This window comes from Dryobates pubescens, chromosome 9, assembly GCF_014839835.1.
Source record: "Dryobates pubescens isolate bDryPub1 chromosome 9, bDryPub1.pri, whole genome shotgun sequence".
NCBI classification, from domain to species: domain Eukaryota; kingdom Metazoa; phylum Chordata; class Aves; order Piciformes; family Picidae; genus Dryobates; species Dryobates pubescens.
This window is the reverse complement of record NC_071620.1, coordinates 39,156,395-39,179,446: the sequence shown is the minus strand read 5'-3', so window position 1 is coordinate 39,179,446 and position 23,052 is coordinate 39,156,395. Positions and strand designations below refer to the sequence as shown.

Sequence of the window (23,052 nt, the reverse complement as noted above, 5' to 3'; positions counted from 1 at the left end):
CCAAAAGTGGGTAAGTAGAATGTTCTCATCAGAGATCTGTCTGAAAAGCAGCATCAGACCTGGCTGGCACAGGGCTTGGGGATGCCATGGCCTTCTGCTGAATGGACAGCATCACTCCCCAGTCAAAGTGGGCAAGCTTTAGCACCTTCCTTAGACATCCTGTGTAAATTGCTGTGCCATACCCAGTCACACCTCAGATGACTTCACACATCCTCCTCAGTAAGCCTCCTCAGTGTGCAGTGACCTGGCCACTGTGCTCCTTCAGAGGTTCCCATAATGGTGTGGGTGCAGCCACTGTTAACACTGGGAACCCACAGACAAACTTGCCAAGAGTTCTTGAGTTTGGGGCGTTTTTTTTCCCATAGATGCAACATGCTACAAGTTGACATGGTCCTTGAAAGTTTGTTGTGCCACCTTATGCTTCCCTCCACTGCTCCATGGGCTTACATGCATGCAAGCTGACGACAGCCATTTGTGAAAACTCATCTCAGAGCAGCAAAAGCCAAATTAGCACACTTGCTCCTCTATGTAAGCTAAGGTACTTAAAAATCAAAGACTGCTCTGCAGAGCCAGATGTGTTCAGAGGTTGCTGGTATTCACCTGTAGCAAAGTAACAACTCTCAAACTTTTTTCTGCTATCCCCTCCTTAGAAATGTGAGAGGGATCAATGAGGATTAAACTCCTGAAAGTGCCATAACAGAAGTCAAAAGAGGAGCTTCTTTTCTCTCTGTTCACTGGAACCTCTTCTGTTAGGGTGTCTCCTCCAGATTTGCCTTCACTACATATGCCTCCTTGTACAGAAAAATTGCTGAACAAAAGAAACTGAGTTAAGGTGAATATCTTGAGTTGTATTACAATTTTTAAGACAGAAGGATGTAATCTATTCCAAAAAATCCCTGATGACTTATTTAGCGGGCATATTTTTACATTGTTTCCTTTAACATCAGAGAAAGAGTGCCTTTGGAGAGGCACAGCTTTTATCTCACATCCTTTCAAAATCACACCACAGAACTCAAAAGAAGGGCTATGCCATGTCAGAATAAAAAACATTCACCTTATGGCTGTCACATAAAGCAGATGAAATATGTGCCACCAAGTTTCAAATGATTACTTATGCTGCCAATCATAGTCAGATTCTCAGATGAATGATACATGTTCCCACTGTTTCCCTGAAAGTGAGGAAGCTAAATCTTTTTATACCAGAAAAGGATCAAGTTTTAAGTTTCAGTGTCTTCTTAATACAAAGTAATTTTATCCATTTGAATAATTTATCATCATAACTTATTTTTCATTAATTTGACTATGCTATCATTTTTCTGGGGCTTGGTACTAAGAGCGTAGCTCTACTGCAAAAATGGTGATGTGAAATTAGCACTTTCTTACTCAGCAGATCCCTTTTTCCTGTGTGCAGAGTGCTGCTTAGTTTACTGTACAACATACAAACCCCATTTTCTCCCTGCCTCTCTGCTTTCCACCCAGAAGAACCAGACACCTCAGAGGAAGAAAACAGGACAGGATTTTTGACTATCAACCAAACTCCAGGATCACCTGGGCAGCCTGTGGGTCTCTGGACTGTGACTACCATTACACTCCCACTACTGACAGCAGAGTGGTACATACAAGCAAAGCTTGCAAAGATGGCACCAGTAATGGCATGCAAGTCAAAATAACACAAGTTACCAATCCTAGCTGAAGTGCTGAACTCGGAGACAGTCAGATACTTAAAATTAATCTTAGGCAGAATTACTGCAGGATCAGGACCCCTATGAGTCTAGTGACTGAAAGCCCAAAGAGGCTATTTGTTCATGTGCTGCAAAACATCCCAGGTGTGAGCCTTTCTGTGCCAAATCTGCGGGGTTCACATAGCTAAAAGAGACTGGGGAAATCGGTTTGGGAGTGCCAAGATCAGGTAAGATTTAGGGACAATTTTTTACATTAAGAGTGATTGCTCTTTCAGAGATGTACAAACTAGTATTGGCATAAGATCTCTCAGACAATACAGTTCAATGTATCAAAATGACTTTTCCCCCCTACTTTTCAAGATAAGTAGTTTCTAGAATTTACAGTACAAATTCAGGATTAGTTTCCCAATACAGTACACAAAAAGCATTAAAATATAAAATGCAAAATAGTTTTCAATTTCCTTTTGCCATAAGACATCATTTATTACCAGAATGTTCTTTAACTTTAGACAGTCTCTAACATATAACTAAATCTGAAGTCACATTGTCTGTCAAAAGGTAAAGGACAAATGAGTTATAAAGGCAGCTTGGTCATCACAAGGTGTTCTCTTTGGGCCCAATGCAAGTAAAAACTATCTTCATTCTTCCAAACAACTTAAGTCCCAAAAGCCCAGAAATCCTACCTTTGCAACAGGCCAACCTATTCAACACAAAGGTCAGCATCATTAAACAGAATGAACAAACCAATTCTATTGCCAGAAATAACAGATCTGCCTAGGAGGCAAAAGAGTCATGCAGGTGTCCCTCTGGACCTCCATCACTCCCACACGTGCACAGTCCCAGACTTGTTTATCCACACACAGACGCTCATCTGTTTAATTCTAGGCACACGTATGCACATGCACATCTGGATGCGTGCACATGTGGGAGCATGTAAAAATCCCCTCAACCTGTGTGAAGGTGCAAGATGAGTCATTACTGAACGGTATGGAAACAACAGCTCATTGAGTAGAGGTCTTCTGTAATGCATACTGCCCTCTGGACCTCTTGTCTTCCACCTCAACATCATACAGGAAATACTGGTTTGGTCAGAGATTAAACACAGTTTGTAAAGAGAGGTCCTGCTTCTACTTTCAGCTCTCAGCAGTTTCTGTCAGTCAAGGCTGAGCTAAACCCTGTGCTTATTCTTTTCTGCCTTCTCACTGGCTGAAAACGCACTAGATGCATTCCCTCTAGCCTGCCTCAGCGCTGGTGCCATGTAGCCGGCTTGGGAACCATTATCAAGCATGTGGTAAGCACTCTTAACCCCACCTCCACCTCTCATTACTGGGGGTTGACAGCCACTAGTCCTCCAACAGGAGCAAATACACATGGAAGCTCAAGACCAAGAAGAAAGCACATTCTCTTCTTCTGACGTCTTAACCCATGGCCCACTCTACCTACCTGGAAGGTTACTGGAAAGTTCTTGAGCACTTTATTTTTAAGGAACCAAGGAAATCTATCACTTCAAAACTCACATACTTCGCATGCACAGGAACATAGGTGTTTGCATGCCTTTTTGCATGCTTACAGCTGTAATAACCTCCCCCAAATTTGGTGAGCATATGATCAAATGTTTAAAAAAACCACCCAAACAGCCATAATGCCTGGTCTTGAATTCACAACAGAGCCCTGCCTTGTCCTGTGTATAACAGAGCCAATGCCAGGTCTTTTGCAGCACAATGACAATGCCTGTTACTACTCAAGCAATGCTTGCCACATGCACCTTCATAACATGCGGAGCATTGGACCTTGAGCTCAAGCTACCACAGCAGGAGCCCAACAGCAAAGGCAAACAAGCATAAATGAGTTGACTGTGGAGACTCCTACCACACAGCCATCAACCACATGAATTTTCGTAGCATTATAGAATCATTAAGGTTGGAAAAAATCTTGAAGATCATCAAGCCAACCCAACCCAACTACCATGGCCACTAAACTGTGTCCTAAGTCCCACACTGATGACTGTTTACAAGTTAAGCTGGTATTACTTGCCTTAGGATAAGAAAAAGGAATTGATAAAGTTATATTAATACTGCCTACCTTAGTGAGGTAAGTGATCCCAGGGAAACCTTATAAAGAACAAAAAGCTAGAGACTTAGACCAGATTTATGCCTGTGTGCAAATTTCATCAAGGGAATCACATTCCTTCTGGTGAAGGCTTGTGGATGAATGGCACCACAAATCAGACCTCTTCTGGGAAGGCAATGACCACCAGTTGAAGTGCCTCCCCTGCATGCCTTGCTGGTGGAAAATGCAATGCACAGACTGTGAGTCATGCCCTGCTTACCCATCCTCGTCGCTGCTCTCCTAGTAGCTCACACTGGCTGGGGATTATTCTTTAATGAGAGGATACTGGTTGCCATGACTCTTGACCCTGTCCACACTAGCTCACTGCTGCCCTTCCTCGGAGAGCTCAGTCTTCCCGCTCGGACCTGGGGCAGGGCTTGAGAGCCCCATCTCTTTTGCACTTTTCCTGCTTTAGAGTCCACCAGCACAAGTCTCCACTCTACAGCCCTTCGCGCCGATAACTTTGCTGCAACGGCAGCTACACCGGGCTCTGAACTGCCACCGTCACTATCGCCCACACTGCCTCACAGCGGCCGCTCGTCACAGAACGCACTTTTGCCAGTCGGGGCGCGGAGCGGCCTCTCTCCGCTGCTGCCTTTGCGTTCTGGCCGGGGTTTGGCTACCTTAGAAAGAGGCTGCAACTTCACCCTCAACGCTGGAGCCCTTCGCGACTTCGTGAATGGCAGCTACGATGAGTTTTAAGGTACCACTGTCAGTACTGCCCCAGCCCACACCGCTTCACAGCGGCCTCTCGTTACAGAACGCACTTTCACCGCTCGGCATAGGGACCCCCTCTCTGCTTTTGCGCGCTTGCTGCGGTTTTAGTACTTTGGCAAGGGTCTGCGAGGCCATCCTTCGCTAAAACGGCATCTACGCCTCGTTTTAAACTGCCGTCGTCCCTCCTGCCCCTGCTCACGCTGCCTCACAGCGGCCGCTCGCCAGGGAGCGCCCTTCTCCTGCTCGGGGCCGGGGGTGGTGGTGGTGGAGCGCCTTCTCTTTGCCTCTGCTTTTGCCTTTGTGTTTTTGCCCCTGCAGGAAGGCTCTGCTGAGCGACCCTCCGCCCGCGAGCCCTTCGCCTCAGCGGCTACCCCGGGTTTTGGACTGCCGTCGTCCCCCTTGTCCCCGCCCACGCTGGCTGACAGCTGCCGCTCGTCAAGGAGCTCGCTTACTCCACTCGGGCCGGGGTGTGAGGCACCCCCTCTCTTCTCTCCGCTGTTGGCTTTCCATTTGTGCACAGTTCTGCCTCTTTACGAAGGGTCCGAAGGGGCGACCCTTCTTCTCAGCGGCTCCGCTAGAATAGGTTTTGCACTGCCGCCGTCCCTCTAGTCCCCGCCCGCGCTGCCTCGCGGCTGCCGCTCCTCACGGAGCTCGCTTCTGCTCGCGGCGGGAGCGGGAGCGGTCTCGCGCTCAGCTTTTGCCTTCGCGGGTTCGGTGCTGTCGCAATGCTCCGTCCGTGCGATCAGCCGCAGCAGAACCCTTAACCCTCGGTACCTTTCTTTTCAGTTGCTATAATTATTTCTATAAGCCTTCAGTAACATAGAGATTCCCTAAAAGCAAATTGTATTGTGCTGTGCACGAAAATTGGAGCACTCACACGAATAAGGAAGTGCTGTAAATAAGAAGCTACGGGGTACGAAGATGAAACAAATCTCAGCGGAAAGTGAGATGCAGGTTTTGTTCTTTTTTCTGCCCTCGACGTATTTGGTGACTGAGAACATCACAGAATGGTTTGGGTTGGATGGGACCTTAAAGATCATCTACTTTCAACCTCTCCCGCCGCTAGACTAAAGCTTTGTCGTTTCCTTTTTAATCCCCGTCCCCCCGACCCCGTCAGGAACTGTCACTGTGTTCACAACGGCTGGCATGAAAAGCCTCAGAGCCTGTGAAGATCTCTGGCTGCAGCACAAAGAGTATTTACACTCTAAACAGTATTTAAATAAACACAGAGGAGACCTTTTCTTGGCAGAAAATACCATGCTGCAATTTTAAGTGAAAACTTCAAATATTTTGTAAGGGGGTTGGATTAGATAACCTTTGGAGTTTCCTTCCAACCCAAACCATTCTGTGATTCTATGAAATGTGTATAATATGCATTTACCAAAACCAGACATATTCAAGCACAATCCTAATTAAATTCTATTTATTACAGTTCTTCTATATTCCTACGTCTTCAAGTTTTATCAGTTCACTTTTATTTGTAATAAAAACTATTGCTTTTCTACATCTTTTCAGAGTTGTACTCTGCATAAAAATCGGCTCTTCATGCATTTTTAAAGCCATCTTTATCTCAAAACAAGTGGCATAGAATTGTAGTTGTTTCACAATGAAACTCAGTGGCTTTCTTGTTTGAAAGTGGTCAACATATTTTTCTATCAAGTCAATCCTGTTCTCAGCAGTGCTGAAATAAGCCTTTCCCTACTGTCTTAGGTAACAGTTCTACCTTTTTTTCACTCTCTTGCTTACATGTATAGATGTCCATTTATAAACTACCAGCTGAAACAGACCAAATTTAATCCAACTGCATAAATTCATAACATAAGGTACACAAACTACATCGATACATGCCTGAAGACATCACAATCTCTTTTAAAATGTATTTCTAAGCATTGAGGTATGACTTGTAAGGGCAAGTAATTCAAGGTAATTTATTTTCTTGTAGTGGGCAAGAAATTGATGCTGTATCTGCTAACCAAAAGTATGGATTATGAAGCACTAAAATAAGAGATAAACAAATGAAAACATTGAAAAAAAGAAGGAAAAAATAACCCAAAACCCAAACAAACCAACAACAAACCCCCCAAAATACAACAAAAAAACCCCTAAACCCAGATACCTTTGAAAGGAATGAGAACATAAGGAACGGGAAGTCATGAAAATCAGTTGCTGGGTAAAGCCATTGAATTCTCTTACGGTTTTGAAGGCTCATATGGTTGGCAGCGTCCCATCAATTTGGATGTCTGGTCAAGAGCTGATTCAAAAACCAGTTAGCAATAACATATAGATTGCTTTTGCTTGCTAAGGTACAGATGCCTACTGGAACAGGATATTGGTTGTAATATTTGACAGACTGACAGATGCAAAATGTACTTAAAATACTTGCCTTGAGTTTTGGAAGGAGGAAGAAGACAACAGTATTGAATGACAGGGATTTTAAAAGTCAAACATTAAACCAGGTGGTTTTTTCCTTACTTTTTACCTTTGGCTGGCATGGTATTTATTTTTTCTTAATGATGCTCAAGCTAAAGATTCTCATGTATTTGACAATGTTTATGATCACAGGAATAGAAGAGCAGAGGTTTTGGGTAACTTGACCAATGAGGTCATTACAAATTCTTACTGTAGAGAACTGTAATGACTTTCAATTTTAAATTGTGGGTGGTTTATTTGTTTGTTTGTTTTTATTTTAAATAAATAAATAAAATGATACTGACCTTAACCTTAACATTTTCAAGGGGTGCATAACTGGGAGATAGCTGCTTCTGGTTTGCCAGTTCAAGTATCCCTCTGGAAACAGAGCTGCAGTATTTGAATTGTAATTTTAGTTGGCAGCAAAAACTGGTCAGCATGTCAGAGCTGTTCTGACAGAGTAAGTGGCTGAAGTAACAACAGCAGGAAATCTGCAGGGAAGTATTTTATTTATTTATTTATTTAAGTAATGTTGGCTCAGCTTGCATCAGTGGGGTCCCATGGGCTTCCATGACCACCATCCCCATCTTTATTTAAAATAACAAGCTACCTCTGAGTGACACTCACCCATCACTGCTGCATCATGTCTGGCTCACTGATGCCTGAGCTGTTTCTGCCACCAGTAAAAATTCCCAATTTGCCAGCTGCAGAGTCTGTCCTTTGCTAATGGATTACTTTGAAATATCTGGTGTAAATGGAAGTTTTTATTTCTCCACTTTCTCTAAAAATGTGTACAAGCAACACACTGTGGCTCTGGCTTCTCTGAGTAGAGCCTTCAGTTTTAGAGATGTTTCTCAATTATTGTTGGACCCAAGACTCTGCAGGAGTAAAGGATAAGAGTGAGTGCCCAGCCTGCACAGCCAAGTTCTCTTTTTCTCAAAGACTCTCAGGAATGGGAAGTGTAAAAGGCTTTCAAAGAAAAGAAGATACTTAATTCCCAGGCTAAGGCATCAACTAGCTGAAGCATTCTCCTGAGGCCTGGACCCATGAGTGTGTCACTCTCGGTTTCATCTCTCAGCAACAGAACAAATAGTCCCTTGCTCCTTCCACTCAATTGTTGTGAAGAGCAACAGAATTACATGCTCGAGGCACTGAGATATGACTGTATTGTAAATCACAGGTATGTATCACCTATACCTTTAGTAATGAAAGACTTTGGAATCCTTTTGAGGAATGCAGTGAGGATTTAGACAAAGGGAAGTATGACAGATTCACAGAACAGCAGGGGTTAGAAGGGACCTCTAGAGATCAACCTCCCTGCTAATGCAGGGTCACCTAGATCAGGTTGCACAATATAACTAGTTGGAGAGCTTTTGTATGTAATTTGGTGTTTCCCTCGTTATCTTGTCAGGTGAAGAAAAGGACCTCCAAGGTAAGCCTGATACGGAAATCTGAGTGGCTGGAGCACAGATCCTGTTTCATCTTAGGGCCCCAGAAAGAATCTGAAATTTGAGGGGGGCTGAAAAACCAGGCATGGGAACAAAAAAATCCAGGACAGTTGGAGAAGATAGTTACTCTTGTCTTTGAACAGTCCTTGTCTATTGACTGTTCAAAAATGGGAGAGATTTCCTACAATTTCTCTTCAGAGCCTTAGCCTACCTGTTCTGCCTGACAGCTGTGGGGTCCGCCTCTCTGCACTGCTTTTGTGACTGCTTGGGAGATCTTCCAGCGTGCTGCTATCAGTCAGTGCACTCCAGTCAGCAATGTTCCTTTCCCTCTGCTCATGACCTTCCAGGTCAAGTGTGTGCCCACGCAGAGAAAGCACAGACACAAGAGCCTAGGATGGCCTTCTCTTCTGCAAGCTTCAGAGAGTGGCTCTAGATGAACAACTCACTGCAACAGCAATGAGAAAATAAGGAAAACAAGACTGGTGCAAAGTTACTGACCCGTCTTTACAGACAGAGAATTACCTTAAAAGGGGAATATAGACAAACAGTAACAAGATGTGATGGATGATCTTACCATTTCATTGCTAGGTAGAAATAGTATGTCCATAAATGTGAACAGTTTGCTAAGAAACACAGTGCCTGTAACACACACTGTGAACAAAATATATCAGAAAATGAGGGAAGAAAAAAAAAAGTCATTAAATACTTGGAAAACACATTCTCACTAAAATAAAAATTGCCATCTTGCCTGGAATTTGAGATGGCCATACACCTCCAGATTTGTTACCATTTTAACTGGCATCTTTATACAAAGAGAAATTAAGTCTTCAAAACACAGGGAATCAACCTATTTTTTTCCTGTGGCAGAAGGTCTAATCAGCAACTCTAAAATAAGAATAAATGGTATTGAAATATGTTCATGACAGATGAGGGATCCAATTCCCTGGTACGCCTACCATATTGTTACGGTAGTTGTGGGGGTTTGTTTGTTAGTCTGATAAGTAAACAAATTCATTTTGCAGCTGCTTTCCAGGTTATTCACCATATTTATATAACTAGGAATGAAAAAACAGACAGCAGAATCCAGAATGCCTGTCTTCTGACACTTTGGTTTACTGGCCAAGAATAATTTCCAGCAATCAGTGATGAGACAATTCTGTATCATATGCACATTAAAAAGAAACCAACAAAAAACATCTCCGTCTTGTGCTTTTTTATCATCTACTGGTACCCAAAACAAGTCCACAGATCCTGAATGAGATCTTCTAGATTACTGTAGATCAGGGTCTGGAGCAATCAAAAAAAGGGCTTTATGTTATCAAGAAGCCAGAGACACCTTCACATTTCCAAGCAAGCAGCCAAAGGTGCCTATTTATAAACCGCAACTGTTGCGCTGATTTGCATGAGTTCTGTAATCAGTTCTCAAATTTAAGGCAACTTAAGGGAACAACTTTCTCTCCTTAGTGTATGTTATAAAGGACTGTGCTCAAATCACACATTCTGTACATCTCTCTGAGTTATCAGAAATGTTCACAGCCTGTTTTTAGACAGTACTTACACAGAAAGACACCATGGTTTTAACTTGGACAAAGAAAATTTCTTTACCTTTTGTTTTCTGCCTTCAAGACAAGGAAAACAAAATTTCTCCAGGCAATCTTGCTAGCTCATGCTCACACAGTGAAACAAGGGAAAATAGCCCACTCATTAAAAAAAAAAAAAAAAAAAAAAAGGGTTTCTCATCTAACATTTTATTGAGGATGACCTAAAATTCATTAACTGTAGCAATGGAATGCAGAAATCATTTTAAAAGTTTGTTTTCAAGCAATTTCTGGGTCAAAGAAGAAAAGAGAATAGTTCTGGGTTCCTCGTCCCAAACAGCATATCTGATTAATTCAATCTATTTTAAGCAAATGTTTATGAATAAGCTCAGAATCTTTTCACAGCTGAAAAATGAAATGATGTATAGCAAGAATGGAAGTAATGTTAAACTGAGCCAGTGATCCCACTGGGGTACTCTGGTGCTGTCAGATGTGATGAGAGAAATTTGCAAAGCAACCGTACACCCCCAAATTAAGTTACTACATGTTCTACTTGTTAAACACAGAAGCACAGAACCACCAAGGTTGGAAGACACCTCAAAGATCATCAAGTTCAACCTGAACACATGACTCTGAATCACAGTTAAGAGGGAAAAAGAAATTAATTTTGATTAATACAATAATTGGTGTACACAATTACCCGTAACCCTCTACCAGTGCACCATTTCAACTACTGCTAGAAGCAAATGGGCAATTATACAAGAGTTTGAAATACAAAAAGACACGAGGGCAGGGGAGATGGTGCTCGCTTATTAAGCCTGCTACTGTTCAGAGGCCTATCAGCTTTTTACTTGGACTGAATCTCTAAAGAGATTCACTTCTCAAAAGTCAACAGCTGCATCCAGTAGAAAGCAGCAACTTGGCTTTATCTTGGTTGGTGGTTTATTGTTTATTTTTTTGGCTTTGTTTACTGTTTTATCCCCTTCTTTTATGTTTTAATGGTTTACTAGCACACTCCAAATTCGAGAATGTGTGGGGTTTTTTATTCTCATCCTCTGAAACAGATTTAAAGCGTCAATCCATTAAGAAAAGGCAACCATAGAAGCTGGAAGAAGTGAGGTAGTGCTATGGGGTAAAGTTTTAAAAATGAAAAACCACCCCACATTTAAGTGTTTATCTCATGTTGCATGTGTACAAAACTGTGCTTATGAAAATACACATTAATTAGCTCACAAGTGAAACTTTACAAAGCTATTTGAGTAATGTCAACTTTTCAGTTACACTTGTGTCTACTTTGGTACCTTCAATAAAGTGCTTTCATGGATGCCCGTTGCACACCTACATAAAGGTGCTTCAGACAACTGCTGAATTAGTTGCTCAGCATAGTATGGTCATTGAGAAGTTCTTGCAGGAGTCTGCAAGAATTCTTGGGGCCAGACTTGTGCATCATGAAGCTGCCTGACGTCGCACTCTTCTAAGTTACATTAGAAAAGATGCATAAATGACTCACTAAAAGGGATCTGAAACAGGAAGAAAATAGAGAAAATAAGAAAACAAAATTTGTATCTGTTTCAGTTATGAGAAAGGAGAGAAATGGACTACACAATATGCATGATGGGATTGTTCTAACTCAGAACTCAGCATAACAGAACGGAATGGCTTGAAGCCAGCAAACTGAAAGTACGAACAATGCGCCAACACCTACAATGGGGTGGGTGGGAAAAATCACTAACAGACACAGTGGGTGTTCCACTTTGGATATAATTCAGAACTTTTATAAAAGAAAACAACTGTCTTTCTAACACAAACCACAGACACCAAACATCAAGGAAACTGGCTGCCTTAAAACTGTACACCACCTTTGAATTGCACCATGGTGACAAATTCTGCCCTCTGGATACAAACAGTTTGCAGCGAACCTATGTGGAAGAGCAACTGTGTGGAGTTTCTAATAAGCCATTTGACTGTTACGGTCACACTGGTATCTTCTGGACAAAGAAATCCATTAAGGTAACCGTCAGTTTGATAGAGCAAGAAGTTGAGAATGAAATTGCATTTGTAAATGCAAACTCAGTACATTTGTTATCAAAAAGAGCTATCATCCTCTTGCTTCATAATTACCTTTTCTCTTTTTCTGAGTTTTACAGTACTGAGGTAAAGACTAAAACCCCAACCTCCCACACACAGGTGTGTCACATTCCAGATGTGGAATCCACTGTTGAAACCAAACCTGACTATCTCCTTTGCATAAGTTACTGTAAAAGGACCTGAACTTTATGGCTCTAGTTAGCAGAGTCAAGAAACACATTTAGCTGCCAAACTTAGGTACATGCTTAAGTGCTCTACTGAATTAGTTTCTTGTAACACTTTCCTCCTCCACAGTGCAGTTCATACAATAACTTTGCTGGTCACTGACAAAACAGCATTTAGAGATTGGAGACAACTGCTAAACAGCTTTTCCTCCTACAGGCTTTTGAAATTAGTACTTTATTACTTCATACAAGACAGTAAAAGTAATTAAAATAATCCCACAGCTTTTCAGAAAAATTAGAAGGATTTTAAAACAAATCATATTAAAAAGCCAAACTGTGCACTTAAACCAAACCAAACGCAATACTACATATACACACACTTTAAAAAGGAGAGATTACAATTTCCTCTTTGATATCAACAGGCACTCTTCATTCATCGGCAAGAAACTAGGTTAGGTCTCCATAGGCCACTGTGAGAGTTATTAGAGTAAGTAAATATGCCACTGCTTCTGTGCCCTCTTTTTATTTCCTTGCTTCTTCAGTCTCATCTGGCTCTCTCTCTTGATGCTCTCTTTCCCACCTCATTTCTTTCAACTCTTGTCTGTACTTCCGTTCAATGAACCGTTTCTGATGGGCCATCTGGGGGAAGTTATCTGACACAAGGAGAAATATTTTACATTAATAAACAAATTAATAACACAGAAAGCCTTCCCTCCCCCCCCCCAAAACCCCAAACCAACAACAACCACACAAAACCACTTTGATGAGATTAGGGGCAATGGAGGGAATAATGTTACTACCTTTTTAACGCATGTATTTCTAACATTCACAATAAACCAGGGCTGTGTGTCCTAAGGTTTTTGTTTCTTTACGATTTCCCCTGCTAAATTTCATACACTCAAAAAATGAAATCAACTCCTGGTATAGCAACATGGCCAGGTACTACCTGGATTTTACATTCAGTTCCCTTAGCAACAGGTGGGCAATACTGAAAAACAAATGTGAAGCTACTGTCAATGCTGTCAAGGCTTTTTCTCTTGTTGTCAGAAAGTCGGAACCACTGGTTCAAAGCACCGTGGAGATGCTTCCATTACTGTTATTATTTTAGACCACACAGAATGCACTTGATGCCCCACAGTATGCCAGGGTTCCTAATGCGAAGTAATAGTGCAGCAAAATGGAAGGCAGTGTAATTTGTTCCTAAAAGTTAATGCTTGGCTACCTACTAGAATACAGCCTTAGCACAGTCTAAGAGCTTGAGTGAAGACTATCTAAGACAGACTAGACAAGGCTGAGGTGACAGAGAAATAGCTAGGGGGATGGATGCTTCTGATTTCAGACATTAGTCCTTTGGCTGCTATGGGTGTACACTAGTTAAAACCAAGGCTGTCAAATCAGTTTATATAATTGATCAGAATTGCTCTTAATTTAGTGCACAGCTGACAGAATGTGACATTCTGCATGACCACAGTGCTGACACTCTTCTGTGTCTCTCTGCAGCAGAAACCTGCACCTTCAAGCTGGTCAGAAAATGAAGAGATGACAGAGTATGTGGCAGCCTGTAGTTGGCAGTAAATCTTGCTGGGATCACAAAGAGCTCTGGGATCAGCACTGGCTATCTATGTATGTCTGAGATGAATGCAAAAGTTTACTATACTGACCTTTAAAACCATAAACAAATTTGGGAGATGACTTGGCAAAGGACTGCTCTTTCTTTCTGGCGGGCTACTGAGAGAATTCCACTGAGGCTCCTTAGAGAGGAATCTCTTGGCACTAAGTGTTTTCCTTCTCTTTCTGCATCCCAGGCAGCTCAGATTGTTCAGCTGCAGAACATGGTGCAGAAGCAACAATCTGCAGGAGCTTGTAGTACAGCAGAATGACCTTCTGCTGCATTGTTTTATTGGCTGGTGAAAATTATGCCTTTTATTATGTACTGTAGGAATAAAGGGTTTATACATCATTTACAAGTCAGGTAGAGGAGGGTATCTTTATTTAAACCAGAAAGCAATCTCACCTAAAGAAAACTGTTTCAAAATTGGTGGTGGTTTTAAAGCAGTAGTGTTTTGTTTAATGCAGTTCTGGGAGGTTTGTTGCTCATGTGCACAACAAAATGAAAATGGGATTTTCAGCAGTGTGCCTGTAACATGATTCTTTAAGAACTCAGCTTGGTAAGAACCCATTTGTTTACAATCCATTTAAGGTGTTGAAAAGGAAATTTGTGTAATAAACTTCTTATGGCTATCATATATATAAATAGGTACATGAAAATTACTGTTACTTGAATTTAACTATTTATGCATTAAAAACCTCCCCACTCCACTCCACAAATACACAGAACAGAACAGATGCCCATAAGGGCTGTGGAACCTCCATCCTTAAAGACAGTCAAAACCTGCTGGCAAGGCAATGAGAAACATGAGCTAACTTGAAAGTTGGCTCTGTTTTGAGGGGTGCTTAGAGTACAGACCTCTATAGGTCTATTGTATTCAAACAAATACATATGCCAGGAAAGAGCTGTGAAGTCCTTGGATGTGACAGGAGATTAAGCTCACAGTTCTCTGAATGTTGATACTGTCACAAGAAAAAAACACTCCAAACTTCATTAAGATTTTGCAGCTATTCAGCTGAGAAGGGGACATATATTTTTCTACTTGTCAAATTTACTGAGGGTGAGAAGTATATGCCTAGCAGATGGATATAAATTTTTTCCTGAATTACAGGGATTCATTGTCTTCTGAAATGTTTAAGCCCTGGGATTTCCAGGCATCAGAGGAAATACACGTTTCCTTTGAATCAAACAGAATAAAAATTGTCCCTCCTTGTTTGCTTCTGAATAGAGCTTCTGCTGCACAAAATTCTTGTCAGCTATTTGCTTACAGTATGTTCACACCTGGCACTAACTCAGCTGACCAAAGATCTTTCATACAAGAAATTTCCATCCACTCATTCCTTTCATATCCAAGACTGCACTGCAATGAAGGACTGCTCCCATGCTGGATATCCTGTGCATAATTTTGAGAGATGCATACTGAGCCCTCAGCTGTTCTTAACATAAATATTGACCTACATTGGCTGAGGTCTTCCTGTTGTATTTTCCCAGTCTACTGTATAATATGAGATTAAATTTTATTTTCTAAATTGGTAAGTGAAAAATAATTTTCTCTCTCCCCCAAACAGAGAAGGGACAATCACACCACAGGACATTATGCAATCTTATCCCACTGCACATTTTAAGCATGGGAAAATCTCCCAAAATTTCACTGCACAGCGTTCCCTCTAAGTTGCAACCTCTGCAGCTGATCATCTGCTGTTGGAAAAAAAGGGATCTGTTGGTATTGTATTAACTTCACCTCTTACAAAATTGTCTTGAAAGTACTGCAAGGAAAACCTGCTGCTTAGAAGCTGACAGCATTCGGCATGTACATCCTGTTCCAGTCTTATCCCCCCAGAAAACCTGAACCTCAGCTCACTAGAGACCAAGCATATAAACAAGAAGTCATTTTCTTTGTTGCCTGGATTCCTTACATTTTTCAAGTGCGTCCATTGCAGCTCCCATTTCTGCTTGCTGAATGCTGTGAAAGCCAAACAGAAAAATGTTACACGAGATGGAAGTTGTCCAGAATAAACTCAAGTTTCTGACAAAGTGAAACACTAGCTGCTCTTTTGTAATAGAACCCTTTGGGTAACCAGTACCTAGTTATTTGTGGAGTGTGTGATGTATCAGTCTTTGCATAAATATGTGAGCAACGGCACCTCGGCTCCAGCAGAGTATTTTTAAACTTGGATCAATAACAGAATATTTTAGTCCATTCCTCACTGAAGCACTTGCTTTTCTTGAGATGGAAAAAGCAGCAAAGTCACAAAGGTGTGAACCATGATGTTTTTATAGCCACCACCACATTTGGTAGCAGAAAATAAGATGAGGTCTTTGCAACTTTAGAAACCATTTGAAAAAGCCTAGAAGTAATAACATCAGAAAAACAACCTGAGTCTTGCACCCTTAACTTGCCATCCTGAGCTGGACAGTAATCCAGTAACAAAGCCACAGATACAGTCACTAGTTCCTGGAAATTACACTGCAGTTTCTAGTCTTAGAGCCACAAATGGGTTAGCATAGCTTGCACAGCTTGCCACCTTGTAGGTAAGTTCACCAAAAAGCTTAAGACCCCAAACTACACAGACCTGGTGCACCCTTCCAGGTATTCCTGAGGCAGAAACACAGAGCCTGAAGAAGGCTCCATAGCTCTCCTTTTCTAAAGCAAACCATACACTTCTCTGTCTCCACAGCTCCAGTGTCATTTTGGACACTGCCAGACTCAAATTTTAGCACCCCATGATTAATGTTTCACTATACCTCGGGCCTTTGCCGCATCCTATCCTTTCCCCTTTGAAGTAAACGGCTACGGTGTATGTCCTGGCATGAGATGGTCCCACTGTCTGCAAAGTCCTGAAAGAAGGAAGAGCAGGAAGCATTAAAACCCAGAATCTGTTTGTGGCACATACATCACCAAGCTTTCAGTCTGGTCAATACATATAATGGAATTAGTGCGAAGCACAAAGCAAGGGTTGAAAGACGCCTGTATAAATCACATGAAGCCAGGGATTACCACTCTGGTAGGCAATAAAAAGGAGAAATTCACATAAAATGCATCTTGTTGATATTCTTGCATGTGCTCATTGAGGTTCACTCAGCAGCACCACATGAAAATGAAAAATTTAACTCAAAACAAAAATGCAAATTCTACCACAAAGTGCTCAAGCACTCGTAATAGTCATACAACTATTGTGTAGCTGTGCAGTTGCAAAGAATCACACCCACTTGATTATTGTGTGCACAAAAATTGTAGTCCCTGAGAGTTCTGCAGCTAGCAAGGTTTTAAAGGACTTTATACTGTTCCACTCTCTACACAGTGAATTAGCACAGTGCAAATAAATTGTCAACCAGCTTTGAAGTTACACGAACCTAACTTTTGATTTGAGCTGAAGTCTAGGGTGTGCACCAAAAAACATCTGAAGGGGAAGAAGATCATTCCCTAGACATGCAATGAATTGCTTTTCTGCTGTTTTTTCCTGCTGTCCCAAATCTCTCCCCACTGTCAGCTGAAGTTCCTCTACCACCTCTTTTCTTTTTGGAAAAAGCACCAATTTCACATCAATTTTTAAAGCAGCTAACTATAGTACTCTGTCTCTGTGTGCTGTGACAAGAGCAAATAAAACCCAACCTGAATTTAAAAGCAATAGAACTGACTGCAGTGAAACAGATAACTCCAAGAAAAGAATTTAACAAGATAATAGGAAGATAACAGCATATTACTAGCTCTAAGCTCTACTATAAAAATCAATTTATCATCACAGCAAAACAAAACAAACATTTGGAACTTGATACTCAGTGGGTTTTACAAGAATGAGGAATTGGTTTTACTGTATTCATCTCCCTCACTCAGGACAAAGCTGTGAGCCCTCATACAGGGACAAGGAGGAGTCAGATTTGCAGAGCATCAGTTGCAGTGTTGAAGCAATCATATTTCTAAAGTGCATTTTGTCACCATAACTGAGCTGCTACATTTCACTGCAAACTTTGCTAAGCGTGACAAATGCACTTAGGATTTTCATTTTCCATAGTTTTTTGATATAGTAACTCCAACAACACAAACCTTGGACTTTCACAGCCTTTATCTGGAGGGAAAACCTTGCACCTGCTGCATTAATAAAAAGGCTATGGAAGCAATATACAATCTTAAGTTTATTATAGCTTTTTTGAAGCAGCTATTTTACATCTGAAAGAGAGAAGAGAGATCCATGCCATCCAACTTCATGTATCTAATGAAGTGTACAAGAGGTTCATGGCCCTGAACTCTTCTGTCACTAACCAGGATGACATATGTGGGATGAATATTGCAGGGAAAACATTCAGAACTTCTGTTGCCCTTCAGTACCCGAATGTGGATCAGAAACACAGTCAACAATCAGGATGTGTAACACAAGGCACTTATGTTTGCATAATCATGAGAGAAACTTGATACTGTTACTTAAGACACAATGGAACTACCTTGACTTCATCCCACAGCTGTTGTTTCATTTATTTAGTTTAAAATACTGCCATAGAATCAGAGAATTGAGTCCAACTGTAACCCAGCTACCGTGACCACTAAACTATATCCTGAAGCACCACATCTACATGTTCCCTCCAGGGATGGCAACTCCACCACCTCCCTGGGTAGCCTGTTCCAGTGCCTCACCACTCTCTCACTAAAGAAGTTTTTCCGGATGTCCAACCTAAACGTCCCCCAGCACAACTTAAGCTCATCTCCTCTCATCCTGTTGCTAGTTACTTGGGAGAAGAGACCAATACCAGCCTCACTATGACTTCCTTTCAGGTGGTTATAGAGGGCAAGAAGATCTCCATTTAGCCTTCCCTTCTCCAGACTAAACAACCCCAGCTCCCTCAGCTGCTCCTTGTACAACATGCCCTCCAAACCCCTCACCACCCTTGTGGCTCTTCCTTGGATATGCTCCAGGACCTCAGTGTCTGCCCTACATTGTGGCACCTGGAACTGAACACTGTACTTGAGCTGTGGCCTCACCAGGGCGAAGCACAGGGGCACAATCCCTTTCCTACTGCTGCTGGACGTGCTGGTTTTGATACAGGCCAGGATGCTGTTGGCCTTCTTGGCCACCTGGGCACACTTCTGGCTCATACCTTACAATAAAAGAGCAAGTATAGAATGTTGCCAATGAAATACTCCATTCAAATAGACAGATTATATTTTCCCTTGTACCTGTACAAGGGAAAATGCTTACTAATTCTTCCTTTTAATGGCATAAATCAACAAAAATTTGGAGATTGTTGTTTCAGTATTTTCCATCATCAAAGGGAGACAGGAGCACCTGAATAACTACAATAAAACCAAACGATGGGCAAAATGTGGGGTGATGTTATCACATCTTCCTTCACAAACAAGACTGATAATTAGCTTGTTTCCAACAAGATGCCAGTTCTTACTTGTAAAGAGGAATGTCTGGCTCTTTTCCTTCTGTCCTGAGGGTCAAGCAGCACTGCTGAAGCTGAGATTTAGGATCATTCCAATCTTGATTTAAAATAAACTCCTGTAAGAAGTTCACAAAGATGCTTTTACGGCTGAGAGATTGTGGTTTGAGTCTCAAACAATAACATGTTTAAAACAGAGGCAGGAAAGTAGAAACCTGACTGATCTTACCTTTAAGCGTGGGAAAAAGCATACATTCATGAAAGTGTGAACATACTCCAGATCTTTATCGATGTACAAAGCGGCAATAAAGGCTGGAGAACAAAAAAGGTACTGTCACTCATCCAAGGAGAATGTTAATGGCTTGCACTTCTAGAACAAGTACCTCAGCACTCTAAAGCCACAGTCAATTATGTTTCACAGCAGTGATCTGAGGAGGGTGTTATTCTCCTGCATCACAGGAAAAAGTAAAGCTGGCCAAGAGATATAAGTGACTTACCCAAATCCACTGTGTCATTAAAAGAGCTAGAAATGACACTTGGCTCCTAATGGCACATTTTAACCAGGTGACCATGGATACTTACAAATAAATCACTACTGGGTACCATAAAATATTTTAGATATAAATCACACCTGCTTGTGTGCTATTTCTATTTTTTCAGTGGATTTGCCAAAAGCCAGAAGTTCTGAATGCCTCATAAAATATATCAAAATATGCAAGATGCAGATTAACTTTCTTGGCAGAATATTTACCACCATTCCCACTTTCTTTGAAAAGAAGGTATCACAAACTTCCATAAACGGACTCAAAATAATTTCTGTATACCTTTTCCCCTTGTGAAATGACCACTTTGAAACCTCCTAAAGTGAACTCAAAAGTAGTTCCTTCAGTAGGTGCATATTTTCCAACAATGACATGAACATATTAATTCAACACTGAAACTGCTGTAAACAGCTCATCTTGGATTACAAGCTTTAACTCCCCCTGGATGTGCTTTTGACCTGGTCATCATGACCCTGCCATTTCTAAGCCTACAACTTCGCAGCTACATCTCCTTCAAGCTTTCAGACTTGTAAAATCTAGGCTAGTGTTCAAAACTCTGGCTTTTGGAGGTATAGGCATAATTAATTTGAAAACCTGAACATAATGGTTTAAAATTTGATTTGGGAGGTTGCTAATGACTTTTTAAAGGAGGCTTTAAGGAAAAACAAGTTGCAGAAGTACCAAGCTGTTAAAGCCAAGTTAACTCACATTCCAAGAGATCAGCCAAAGTCTTAGTTCGAAGAGCTACAGGTCTTTTTGTCTTGTCATTAGTGATGGCAAATTCTTGCATACCCAGCTCTTCTGCCACCTTGGCCTGTGTCCTGTTGTTCACCAAAGAACTTCTCAATAGCTGCAATAGAAAGTTCTATTCAGTGGTAACAATTAGCAGTATCAAATTATGAATGGTATAGAGAGCTGGGGAAAAAAAAAAGTGACTTTTATCCTTGTAGCCTTTTCCTTTTATCAGTTTATTGACACACTTCAGATGATTTGCATAAACACACTCATTCTTTCTAACCCTGATTTTTCCTCCTGTTTCAATTCTTCCCACCAAATACTATTTTTCTAGGGACAGATGACTTCTGCAGACATGTCGTGCATTTAAAATGCTTGTTTGTGAGCTTTTATTCAGTCTTTGCTTTTTCAGCTGATCTGCATTATTTCCATGCATGTAATACACAGTTGTATACCTTTCCCCACATAAAGTATAAACATGCCACGCTCTGTGGAGCAGCAGTGTCCATCAAATAAAAAAGAAACAGGCACTAATTAAAACAAGTACACATTAAAGCAAGACAGATTAGTTTTCAGAACCAGCTGATGAGGAAGCTGCTCCATTTATTTTTGCCAAAGAAAGTGTATAGTATCACAGTATCACAGTATCACAGTAACTAAGGTTGGAAGAGATCCCAAGGATCATCAAGTCCAACCTGTTCCAACAGACCTCACAACTAGATCATAGCACCAAGTGCCACGTCCAATCTCCCCTTGAACACCTCCAGGGACGGCGACTCCACCACCTCCCTGGGCAGCCCATTCCAATGACGAATGACTCGCTCAGTGAGACAGCATCTACTGCAGGCAGTATGGCTAAGCCAATGCATCCCTGACAAACATCTGGCTCTAGCATTCTTCAGTGTAGACAATGTCTGGGACACCTGGTTCTCCAGCAGAGTTCCCTGAAATGCTCAATTCTGTCTCTAGGATGATTGCTTAAATAAACAGAGCTCTGCCAAAGATACAATCCTGTACATCTTAAGGGAGTATTTGGGGCTTAAAGTGTTTCTTGCAATTTGCTGAAGCCCTTGTTAAACTGAGATTTCCCCCTTTCTATTGCTTTAAATGAAACAGCATTAATTTAAGAAGTTAAGGTTATTCTAGGAGGTGAAGGTGAGAGGGAAAGAATGTCTCTCTTTTTCCCACTGCTTCTGTGTAATCTAGAGTTGAGAAGCTGCATACACATTTTTTCTGTCTTCCATATCACATTTGCTCAGCCAATTAGATCTAAGTTATATGCTACCTGGCTCCAGCATGTCAACTAAGTCTATGAAAATCAAGATTTATTTGCTGAACTTGATACTTCATCTCTGACAACAGACAAAGCAGGAACGCTATCTTCATAATTTGCTTGGCAGTGATGTATGAAGCAAATACCCAGAACTTGATCTTCATAAATTCAGCAGACTGCAGATAGAATTAATACCTGCTTCCCTAACATCTCCTTAAACTCATCTTTTACTTGCTCCATTCCCAAATTCTTCCCTTTTATGCTCTTCAGATAAAGAAGCAATACTTTCCCCCATGAAATGCTAAGTACAACATGCAACCTACAAGATAGAAGCTCAGTATCACCTGACAAGTCTGTTTCGTGTAATGGGACAAGAAGGATCTCTTTTACTGTGTTTGCAGAGTATTTATTTTGATGGGACTCATAATCAGGATTAGTAGTAACATAAAACTAAGAGCAACCTATACTCTACACAGTGAATTAGAGATGGAAAACCCCCTCAGTTATCCTTCTAGCACTGTGATTAATCAACTTGCTGTGTATTAGAATTCGCCTCCTCTTCATGTATGGCCTAGCAAGAAACACAATTCCCCTTAATGATACAGGGAAGACATGGTACCTTTACCTTCCCAGCAGTATTTTAGAGGCAGTCTCCACTCTGGCAACACATAGTCTTCATTATTGCAGGTGCTCTAATGTGTGATGGATGCTCGACTGGAGCTTAACTCTAATTACAAAGCAATTAATTTTCTTAGTTCTTCCACCTTCACATAGCATACTACTACCTATGACTGTAGCATAAGGCATTACTGCAGAAGCTGTGTCTTCTAACAGCCAGCAATTACTTGGCTGTTTCAAAATATGTAGACAAGACTATCTTCTCCTTTCTTTTTCTTAAAGGTAGTTAATTTTCAGACATCACACAGAATTATTGAGGCTGGAATAGACCTCCAAGACCTCATCAAGTCCAGCCTGTGACCCAACACCACCATATTGACTAGACCACGTCACTAAGTGCCACATCCAGTCTTTCCTTAAACACCTCCAGGGACAGTGAGTCCACCACCTCCCTGGGCACTCCATTCCAGTGTCTAATTCCATCAGGAAGTGCTTCCTAACACCAATCCTAAGCCCCCCTTGGCACAGCTTCAGGCCATGCCCTCTCATCTTGTCACAAGTTGCCTGGGAGAAGAGCCCAACCCCCACCTGACTACAACTTCCCTTCAGGTAGTTTGTAGAATGTGGTAAGGTCCCCCTTGAGTCTCCACTTCTCCAGGTTAAACAACCCCAGCTCCTTCAGCCTCTCCTCATAAGACTTTCCCTCCAGTCCCCTCTCCAGTCTCATTGCTCTCCTCTGAA

General features: G+C 41.5%; 1 protein-coding gene across 1 annotated transcript in view; it reads right to left on the bottom strand.

Moving 5' to 3' along the window:
* Positions 1 to 10,783: 10,783 nt before the first annotated feature.
* Positions 10,784 to 23,052, bottom strand: part of DROSHA (drosha ribonuclease III) — an 80,101-nt gene continuing 67,832 nt past the window's right edge. Inside the window, exons 27-32 of the mRNA XM_009900821.2 lie at positions 20,394 to 20,535; positions 19,373 to 19,455; positions 19,159 to 19,262; positions 16,510 to 16,602; positions 15,681 to 15,727; positions 10,784 to 12,808 (exon numbers count right to left, since the gene is read on the bottom strand). Of these exons, the coding sequence (XP_009899123.1) occupies positions 12,678 to 12,808; positions 15,681 to 15,727; positions 16,510 to 16,602; positions 19,159 to 19,262; positions 19,373 to 19,455; positions 20,394 to 20,535 (600 nt within the window). The 3' untranslated portion in view covers positions 10,784 to 12,677. The remainder of the gene's footprint in view (positions 12,809 to 15,680; positions 15,728 to 16,509; positions 16,603 to 19,158; positions 19,263 to 19,372; positions 19,456 to 20,393; positions 20,536 to 23,052) is intronic.